Source organism: Argopecten irradians, chromosome 10, assembly GCF_041381155.1.
Source record: "Argopecten irradians isolate NY chromosome 10, Ai_NY, whole genome shotgun sequence".
In the NCBI taxonomy this organism is placed as follows: Eukaryota; Metazoa; Mollusca; class Bivalvia; order Pectinida; family Pectinidae; genus Argopecten; species Argopecten irradians.
This window is the reverse complement of record NC_091143.1, coordinates 42,351,258-42,362,724: the sequence shown is the minus strand read 5'-3', so window position 1 is coordinate 42,362,724 and position 11,467 is coordinate 42,351,258. Positions and strand designations below refer to the sequence as shown.

At 33.6% G+C, this 11,467-nt stretch overlaps 1 protein-coding gene across 3 annotated transcripts in view; it reads left to right on the top strand.

Moving 5' to 3' along the window:
* The first annotated feature begins 1,448 nt into the window (after positions 1–1,448).
* LOC138333960 (DAZ-associated protein 1-like) overlaps positions 1,449–11,467 on the top strand; it is a 52,113-nt gene continuing 42,094 nt past the window's right edge. The window contains exons 1-4 of one of the 3 annotated variants that reach the window (XM_069282686.1): positions 1,471–1,576; positions 5,583–5,677; positions 9,299–9,339; positions 9,756–9,922. In XM_069282686.1, coding sequence (XP_069138787.1) covers positions 5,610–5,677; positions 9,299–9,339; positions 9,756–9,922 — 276 coding nt within the window. In that variant the 5' untranslated portion in view covers positions 1,471–1,576; positions 5,583–5,609. Of the gene's footprint in view, positions 1,577–5,582; positions 5,678–9,298; positions 9,340–9,755; positions 9,923–11,467 lie in introns of all 3 variants that reach the window. The other 2 variants (XM_069282688.1, XM_069282687.1) reach the window with 2 other exon arrangements.

Sequence of the window (11,467 nt, the reverse complement as noted above, 5' to 3'; positions counted from 1 at the left end):
ATGGTAGGACATTTTAGGATCTAGGAGTCGTCTTCCAAATTAATAGATATATAGGTATAGCAGACGACTCCTCACTCTATGCTTTCTCTATATACTCTGCTCTTCCTACTCCATTTCCTATCTTTTCTCGTACCCCGAAACGTTATATTTAGCGTCACGGTACGTAAAACTCTTCATTCATTCATTCGCCGGAGATCAGTTTTGCATTAGATCTGCTCCGGGTCACACGGGTTCTGTGTCGCCGTGGCCAATATTTGGAATTATTCTATTATTATTAGGAAACATTTAATAAGGCAAAAGTCTTGTGGATATTAATTCAATGCTATTTAATGTATATTTGGAATAATTTAAATCTCAAGAGAGTCGGTCGGCAGTTGGTGTCATCACTACTGTTTGTTTACATTCATTGGGGGCGTGTCGTTTGTACACGTGTTCGTTTTGTGGACATTCGGTGTAATCACCGATATAGTTGGCCAAGTGTGGACAGACTAAGGGAATTGGTGGCATCACCAACCGTTATTGGCATCCTTTAGAATTAACTAGGCCAGTTGTTATTTGGAGTATATGGCATATTGTGGGAATAGTTAGGATTGATCTGTTGTATATTCTGTAATCATAGTTATGGAGTGATAATAAGAATGTGAGAGTATTCTGTAAATATATCTTGTTAATTTATTACTGTTTTATCAATAATCAACATTTGTCTTTTATATTGGAGTTACTGGTTGTTCTTGCATTGATTTTATATTATGAGAAGCTATTGAGATACATACATTGTAGTTTCTCATTCTACCAAATATTGACCTATAGCTTGCTGAGACAGTTATTATAAAGTGGAGATAACTGAGCTCCTTCCTTAAAGGCTGTGTTGACAAGCTTCGGGATGCAGAACCTCTACAGCTATTCCTGATATTTGGTACCAGCTGACATAGTGTCCTACGTACATCTTCAAGGGTAGTAGTCTGTGACTACGACTCGTTATATTGACGAGAGAATCCGGACGTGACGCGATTGTGCGTTACACCATACGATTTATAAAAATCCCTGCAAGTGTTGTACAATATTTTAACAATTTACTAAATTCGCTACAATATACTTAATGCAGTATCTTTGTTTTGAAAAGTTTTACCACATTTGTAATATACAAAATGCTATTAATTAGAGACAATTATTTTTTACGACAGACTTGTTGAAATAAGACTTCAACGAGACTGAAACCTCGATCGCCAGAGAAGATACTAAATTTTATTTTGAAATTTAATAACTCTCTCTCTACTTCTGTAGCTTTGTACTATAGATATATATGTATCTGTTCTAGAGTATCGGAAATCGTCATATAATGCACTCAAATATTTCAAATGTTTCTTATGTGTAACAGAAAGAATCGGCATTAGTGGTGTGCGACCACAAATACAGAAGATAGTAGTTAGCTCCCGTTGTATATGCATCACGTGGTCTCTTTGCAGCCATTTTCTTTCTCTTTGGGTCTTGAGCAACGAAACCGGCCAAAATTTCATCAAAATTCCAGAGTTAATTCATTTAAAATGTCACAAAAAGGAAACAGAAATGAAGCAGGGTAAAATGTTGTTAATTTGATGTTTATTTTTGTGCAGTTTATTCTTGCAGCATGAAATAATGTTGAGATAAAATCTGGGTTTGCATGTTGGTAATCCAGGAACGTAAACAGACGCCGACGCTAAACGAGTCTGTGCTAATTACTGTTGGCAGACAATGCGAAACACTTTGAAAACTTACAGGACATTTGGTCTGGTAAAATTTTCATTTTCACCAGACCAGATGAAACTTTACCAGACCAAAAATATTTACTGAAAATTGACATGATTTTTGTTTTGCTGTTGGTTGATGTGTATATGGTACAGGAAAGGAATTTAATAATGGAAATATAACAAGCGAAGCTATGATAACAAAATTACAATCATTTTATTGCTCAGCTGGTAGTTGATTAACCATGGATAATTCTCTATGTTTAGATTCTTCTTACAGGATTGGAAAAGTTACGAGATTTAAAAGGAAAAGTAGTTGGAGAAACAGTTAAAACAAGGATAAAGATCCAAACATCTTGCTACTATTCCCTGGAATACATCTTGATGCCCATGAAATTATCTGCTTTTGACTGAAAGTCATCACAGAAATCATCATCTATGTCCTTGTTGTCATATATATCATTAATAATGTTCACATTCTCTATTTGCGACATCCAGTTCACATAGCCACTCAAAGTCTGACAGTGGACGATTGCTTTAACAATGGCATGTATTGATTTAAAAAGAATGAACATCTTCTCAGTATCCGCTTTTTTCAGTTGTTGTAATGTTTTTACAGCCACCGACTCCGCCGGCACCACTGATACTTTCCTGTTTGAACATCCCGTTATGAATTTGTTCTGCCCTCGCAAGTTTTTTTAATCTCTGGTTTAAATTATCACGTGAGTTGAACCCGTAATATTCTTTACAAAGAGAACCTGACATCAGACCATCCTCAAATACGAGACATACTGACTAGGCCCTATCGGTGTGCTTTTAAATAACGTCAGCCATGACACTTTCGCTTTATCATCATGATCAGTAAAACGCTTTGAGCGTATGAAATTCAATATGTTTTAAGCGCGTAGTAACAGAGATCTACTCGATCTAATAAACGACCACTCGGACAACCTCGGGCTTTCACATTCTGATCGGAATGGAAAATGCTCGAAGAGTTCCGATTAATGCACGACTGTACGGACATTATTTGCACTTCGTATGCCATTTTCCGTGAATTTAGTGCCACAGAGATGTATAGTTATTTTTTGAACTACATTTTATCATATTTTTGTGATATTTATACCTGTTGTAGGGCTGAAATTTTACCGGACAGCATGTCCGGAAAATTGTATTTTTTTACCGGACCGGTTGTAAGTTTACCAGACATGTCCGTCGGTCCGACGGTGTTTGGGATTGTCTGTGTTGGACTTCAGACCTCATTTACAGAAAACAGTATTTGGGTTTAGCCAAACTCACATAATTCCAGTAATGCTTCCATGTCATAACAATTTCCTTCCAAATGTAAATTCCCTTCCCAACACAATCGACAACTTTACTTAGGCCTATATCATGATATAGAAATATTTCACTTTGAACACACTATGTACCGTATTTTCCCTATTAAGAGCACCTCCTCTAATAAGGGCATCCCCACGTTTTTCGCTGAAAAAAAATAAATCAACTTATTTCATATAATTTTTGTGCCAGATTGTGACAATTTGTCTTTGCAAACGCTAATAAAGTACTGTTTCACATCAATATGATGCTTAACAGATATCTGATCAGCTATAAATTTATTGCATTGTGCAATTTAGAACATCTTTGTCAAGTTTTCACATAGAAACGGCGAGAACGCCATGTTCAAAACAAAACGTGTCACTTGAATGCCCCACACACGTGTGGAGGTGATTTCGTGTACGCCGTCCCCGATCCCCGTACCAGGAATTATGTTTATTACAGATTGCTCGCCAATAGAACAAGCTACGATAATAATTTTGGTACGGTTAGATTTTGAATTTCAATTTTGCATCATTGTGTCAAATATCAACGCACAATTTTCTTTATTTTTCTTATAATTGCAAATATTAGTTTTTCAAGAGGTGATTTCTTTTACGCCGCAATCAACCGTGAAATTTCATTAATTTTGATGCATACGAGCTATTGAAAGGCTTTTCATAATATTTGTTGTATTCTAGTGATCAATTATACACATGATTGAAATTGCAAAGGAATTTTTAAGATTTCAGTTGATACATATGCAAAATCTTGCCTTTATCATGTATCACGGCGATGGTGTACAAGCAGTCTCAATATCCCCGAATCCCCGCTCCCACGGGAGCTAACTCTAGTATACTTATATACAGTTGTATGTAGAACTTTACATGTATATAACGACGAGGACGTGGTTCTACTCGGAGTCCATTTTTATTTATATTTTGGTATAACGTGCTTATTTAAAATTTATAGTTATATAGAAATCTAATATTTATTTTATTTAAATGTCTTATAATAAAGTATTCACATTTATATCTAAGGTGCATTAATTATAATGAACCATATCTTTTAAAATGATTTAAATGATAGGGTGAAAATTCCCACGCGTACAATGATTAAAGTTACATGGTAATTAGTTCGTTAATGACGACGATGTGTTCAAGTATGCTTTAACAGTTATAATGGATTACAAGAAGCAAATTATGATACAGATTGTATGAGACAACATCTCGTTATTTGCATTTCAGAAGGGGTTTTCTTAAAATTTCCAAAGAAACAAATTTAATCCAGAAAGAAAAAAACATTCCAAATTTAGTCTTCGACATCTTCATGGATTGTGAGGCAAATGGTTGTCATCTCTCAAATGTTTTCGACGTTATGGTTACGTGTAATGCATTTCTGACGATTCAAACTTGCATTTTTCTAGGGATAGCTTTGTTTGGAAATGTAGCAGATGTACTTAATCACACTCTTAGTAAAGCAAAACAGCTCGTAAATAAAAGTATAAAGTATAAAGACATAAAGATAAAACATAAATAAATATATATTTCTTTTCAAGAAATTGTATTACACATGTAAACACAAATAATTTGGTTAAATAAATAAATCAATTAAGGATTAACCTATTACTTTGTTACAGATACAGAAACAGTGGCAATATTGTAAAATTATTTATAAATAAGTGTCAAATAACTTCAGATTGTAATAAGTTAGTTATTGAATAGACAATTCAAAATAAGTAGGACGATATAACATAAAAATGAAATAAAAAAGGACTCAATCATAGTAGAACCACGTCCTCGTCGTTGAGTCTGGAAACATATATACATAAGTTAGGTATTTATGGCTTAGGGTTCTACATTCAATTAGAGTTAGCTCCCGTGGTACGGGTTCAGAGATCTTGAGACTGCTTGTACGCCATCGCCGTGATACATGATAAAGTTAAGATTTTGCATATGTAACTACTGTAATCTTTAAAATTTCTTTGCAATTTCAATCATATGTGTATAATTGATTACGAGAATACAACAAATATTATGAAAAGCCGTTAAATAGTTAGTATGCACCAAAATTAATTAAATTTCACGGTTGATTGCGGCGTACAAGAAATCATCTCTTGAAAAACTAATATTTGCAGTTATGAGAAAAATAAAGAAAATTGTGTGTTGATATTTGATACAGTGATGTAAAATTGGATTTCAAATCTAACCGTACCAACATTATTATCGTAGCTTGTTTTATTGTCGAGTAATCTGTAATAAACATAAATCCTGGTACAAGTATCGGGTACGGTATCGGGGACGGCGTACACGAAATCACCTCCACCCACACGTGTATGGATGAAGACTAACTGGCAACAACATTTTAGCGATGTCTATACAGGTTTTATGAATACTTACTGTATATCTATGATAAAGGTTCCTAAATAACAGGAATGTTATCATTTCTAAGCATTTTATTGTGTGCTCTTGTCAGTACTTCAAAACATAAGTTGGTTATAGAAAGTTTTAGAAAAATATGAAACTAAAAGCAAGATGACTATAGTCTGTTTCAGAAAAAAACCATCTAAAAATGGTCTCAAATAACGGCGCCCTCCTAAGCCATTTACCCAGCCTGGCGCCCTTATTTGGGAAAATACGGTAATTCAAAAGCAGTGATTTTCTTACTCAATAGGCCTAGTGATAATACTACCAGGGGCCAGTACCTTTCAATTGGAAAAACAATACATTGCATTGTTTTAGAAACATGAATACTTTTGAAAGTTTTATTTTGAGAAAAAATATTTACATAAAATTGGGAAAATATACAGTCGTGGGACAGAAGTATTCTTCCCTGTTGTGTTTTTCCTATAAATATTCAATGTAATTTTACTTTTTTTTTCTCTTTGAATTTTCCTGATCTGATCTATTGATGGAATTCAACCAAATTTGGCTTACTTATAGAAAGTTTTCTACATTTTCATTTGCATAATTATCCGTTACCTACTTTTTGAGAAAACAGCGTTTTATTAGAAAGCAAAACTTTTCGTTGCCATTTTGGTAAGAACAAAGAAGGAAATGACGTCATAACAATCAAATGGTGCTCCAAAATAATGATATTTTGAAAACGAAGCATCAGAAAATTTTGAAAATATGAGCTGAAAGTGGAGACAATACTCTATAAGTATGACAAATTTGATGATAATCTATCAATAAATGAGATCAGGATTGGAAAATTCAAAGAAAAAAAGTAAAAATACATAGAATATATAGCGAAAAAACAACAGTGACAAATATTTATGTCCCACGACTGTAGCATAATTTATCTAGGGAAAGGGCAATTTTTCGGCCCCTAAATGTACCTAAAAATCACTGAAAAAAGACAAATTCTTCATTTTGGCCTATCTCTGGAGTCGACATGTTTTAAAATATAATTGATGATGAACTTCACTTTCATTTACTAACAGGAAGTATTTTCGATTACAGTCGGATATACCTTGTAGTATGTAATGTCATGATAACATAAGCTTTTAATAGCTGTTATTCTGATGAAGAATGTTAATGAACATTGCATGTCAAATAATTATGAGAAAAATTGAAGTGACCACAAAGTGATTGGAGGGGAGGGAGGGTGGAGGCATCCTCGAATCTACAGGGGTTCTGATCACATTCAAACATTAGTAAAATTGGAGGCAGCTCAGTGGAAAACATTCAACCAATCACAGGCCAGCAAGAATTTCCTTTGAAGACTACAGAGATCTAGCAAGTGTACTGTTATACAGCTCTTTTGATGTACAGAGGACTCCACATAATCGAATAACGGTTATTTGAATATTTCGGTTATTTCGGCATAAAATTCTGCGGTACCGATTTTTTCCTTCTTTATCTTTGTTTTTCAACTCCATGTATTTGAATAGACTTTTACATGACCTCCGGTTATTTGAATAAAATATTTGGGAAATTCTAAAAATAAAATTGAATATATTTTTTGCAAAATTTGTCGATATATGTTACAAGATTCTTCGCTTTTACTAGAAATCATCATGGTGGCAGATTAACGTTATCATATGGCTTGTTATTTTATGCATGAATCTGCAGGGGTATTCGACGCTGTTACGATTTACATCAGCAGCGGTAGATCATAACTTTAGTATAATCACTGACTCAAACATCTAATTAAAGCATTTGCACTTTCAAATATGTTTATTTATTAACGTAACATACCTTAGTTCGGTTGGAGATACTATGCTTCCTTACAACAATCGCCATGCATGAGTAGTCTCGTTCAACCAGAGTCTTGTTGACTACGACAGACATGTGTGTATCAAGGGTCTCGTTAAACAAGATATAAAAGCATGCAAAGTTGGCGTGCAATGACTACCGCAAGTTTCGTATGTAGGATACAAAAGATACTTGCTACGTTTTTTCATTGCTATATGCATTAATTTATGAAATGTTATCAAGCTATTCGCCGTATCGATCAACAATACAGGAAGAATTCTCAAAACACATTTAGGTCCAGTGAACGCATGGCTTCGTCACCTGCCATTCATACACATGTATCAAAACAACACTGCTAGTTGATCCAATCAGTTGATCGGCACTTTGAAGTTTAATCACGATCGTAAGTTCATTTTGCCAGGCAAATGTACGTAAATTTGTTTATTTTTCAGGTTCAGAATTGCAGACACAAATTCAATCCTGTTTAGTTATTGCATTTGATATCGATCGGTTAGCTCTGACGTACATTAACAAGAATCTAATATTGGAATATTTTTGTTATTAAACAATTAAAATTGATTTACAACTTCGAAAATAATTACTCGTTGTTTTAAGTGTAAATAATTTACGTATTTATCAAGTTAACGAAACAATATATATTTGCCTGTTCACATACATATGTGTGGGGTCAAATGGAGGTGCAAAATGCCATCTCCGCTTACCGGTATTCGAATACTACGGTTATTTGAATATTTTCTTCTGGAAAATGACTTATTCAAATAAGCGGAATCCTCTGTACATCAAAGGACTGAATTACCTGTTCTTTTGTCTCTAATTTTACTATGAGATAGTCCAGGGGTGTAGAGATCTTAAGTGATTGGAGCCCCTGGAGTATCAAGGATGGGGGAGAGGGAGCATGATCACTAATTATTAACCGTATGCAATTTCATATTTAAAAAATTGAATATACACATCTTCAAATTATTATTCATGAACAGTAGATATCTGAATTTCATAATCTGGTCAGGGTAAACCACCAACTTGCATCTTCTTATTATACCCCAATTGGAGAATAACTTTTCCCAAATATTTTCACAAATCGCATTATTTAACTATGAAACATAACACAAATTTATACAAAAATTAGATTTATATTTTAATGGGGGATAGAATTTAATTTTTAAAGCCACTATCCATTTTCGGCAAGTTGGTAAAATTTCAACTCGCCAAAACAGTAATTTGCTTGCTGCTTTCAAAATTGAAAATATTCAAATTCTTTGACATTTGTTATATTTATTTATTGGACATTTTTAGTGTCAATGTAATGTTGTGTAATAACAGTTTATTTTCAGAATGTGGCATTTTTAGCCCACCATCATCAGATCAAATCGCTTGTCGTCCTTGGTCTGTTGGCCGTCCATCCATCCGTCCTTCCATCCGTCCCTCCTTCCATCAGTCCGTCCTTCTGTCTGTTAAAAATTGTTGTTACTGCTATTTCTCAGAAAGTACTGATGGGATCTTTCTCAGATTTCATATATAGGTTCCCCTATGGCCCTAGTTGTGCATATTGTATTTTGGGACCATTTGGTCAACAAAATGGCCACAAGGCAGCCATCTTGGATTTTGACAATTGAAGTTTGTTACCGCTATTTCTCAGAAAGTGCTGAAGGGATATGTGCCAAAAATTGCAAGTACAATATTTTTCAACTAGCCAAATTAAAAATTAACTCGCATTTGACGAGTTGGGGAGTATTAATTTTGAACCCTATTTTAATGTCAGAAAGAATTGAGAAAAGTTGCATCAAGTTCCTAAGAAACAAATGCTTCTTTTGCAAAATTTTTAGTAAATAGTTCTTTATCTTAGCATATATTAATACGATTTTTTGAGAAGTATAGCTAAAAATGAAATTTAGCGATTTGGGCTATTTTTAGTTACAAATCCGTACTCTGATTGGGCTATGATAGGCTAGTTGGTGGTTTTTCCCTGACCTGATAATAAGAAAATTATGATTTGAATCATGTTTACAAAATATAAACAATGCAATAAATTCTGTTTTGTAGGAAGTTATTCATTGGAGGACTCAGTTGGGATACAGATCAAGGTAAATAAACTCATCAAAAGCCAAGAAAGCTTAGAAATCATGATCAAAAGTTCTGGCTACAATGTTAACATATATAAAGTAAGGTTACTTTATTTTAGCTTTTGTATCCATGAGACCAGTGCTAGGTATAAGATACTTTATGAGACATATTAAAATGTGTTGGAGATATATGTACAATTTGTGATCATTTGCCCTTTAAATTCCATAATGAACTGTTCTAGTCTTCGAAAATTATAATTCTAAATGTGTCTAGTCTTTGAAAATTTTGAGTCTAAATGTGTTTTCACTTTTCATGGGGCGATTGAGTTGATTATAGAAACATGTAATATAAATTTTTTATGGTTTTTGATTTGTAAATATATTTTCCTCAATCCTGGTTCAATCCTGTCATATTGATCAATATTTTTCTGTTCCAGACACCCTGCTGAATCACTTCAGCCAGTATGGTGAAGTTATAGACTGTGTTGTGATGAAGAACCAGGCTACTGGCAAGTCAAGAGGTTTTGGCTTCGTAACCTTCAAAGATCCTTCATGTGTGGAAACCGTGTTATCAGTAGGATTTCATCAAATTGATGGAAGACGAGTAAGTATGGCTCTTCTTTGAATTTCATGGTTTCATTTTGTCTGATTTTAACATTATTTTGATGCTAAGAAATAATATTTCATCACGCCATGACTTGTTCTGAAGGTAATATAATAGCAAGAATGTTATTGTTGATACAACTATAGATATTGTTTTCTTTCTATGGAACTGTATTAGAATTCAAATTTTCATTACTCTGAGAATAGTACATTACTCACAGTATATTTTGACAGTATCTCGGAGTTTTCTTCAGCTAAATGTAAATGAAAAGTGGTGAGTCAAAATATCTTGTGAGTAAAGTGCTTTTCTTTGAGCTGTGGAAAATTTTAATTTTGTTATTGTAAGTATTTTAAGTTATTCTAACAAATTTTGGCATTATTGTGCGATATGTGATGAAAGTGGTAACTATTCTTTTTTCAACTCATTATGAAGGACACAATCTGTTAACTAAATTGGTGAAAGTCCCATTATGCTTTCACCAAACTTTGCTAAAATATACATTAACATCCCTTATGAAAGGTTCTTCATTTGGTTTCTTTCCAATGAAGATAATTATGCAATAATCAATTAGTAAAGAATTCTTAAAATAGAACGGGTTGATTTGCATAGTTAAAAATACCTCGTGTATACGTATATGTTCGATACCCGGATACATAAACAAAACAAGCGTGGCCGAGAGAGAGGGCAGTTTTGAGGAAACCGTGAGGAATACAATGTTCTATAATTGTTTTAGTATATGATACATATTAGATTTCATAGATTATAAATGTGTCCTGTCAAAGGTTACATATAGTTTATATAAAGCTTAATACAAAATACGTATTTATCGAAAAATAGTGGATGTAAATAGTGAAATGCATACATGGGGCACCATATGGGGTATTTTATCGTACAAATATAAACACGTGGCCGTGTCAATTTTGGTGTTGATCGGTTGATTTTCTTTCCTCTGGTGTAATAATTTGAGATAAATACAGTATTAATCCAAAACTATATATAGATAAATAAATACCATGATGCTACTAATCTATTCATAATTTGAGAGTAAGGTGCGCACAGTATATCTAAATACTTAGAACATACGTAAAGAGGTAGACTAATATCTTACTATATACATGTATTATAACTGCTTTCTATTTATTCTTTGGGTATTTTATAACGATATTCGTCTATGAAATATGTTATAGTACATGCATGTACATATAGATAAAAGATCACTGGAATCGACGCTAGTCGAGATACATCAATCTGTATGTTGTATCTATATACCGATACAGTACCTGAACCGTTTAACGTTCCAAGCCTAACGCAAACGCAACGCAAAAAATCCATCCGTTAGCTAACGCTAACGATTGCTAACGCTAACGATTAACGCAATACCGGCTAACGATTAACGGTTAACGCAAAACCGAAAACGATCGGCTAGCATAAACCGGAAATACCATTGTTATAATCACGGAAACGGCTTGACGGTAAATAAATTACGGATCTTGACGTTCTGAAATACAAACGAAAGTATAAGAAGTTTCTGTATACCATATGGAC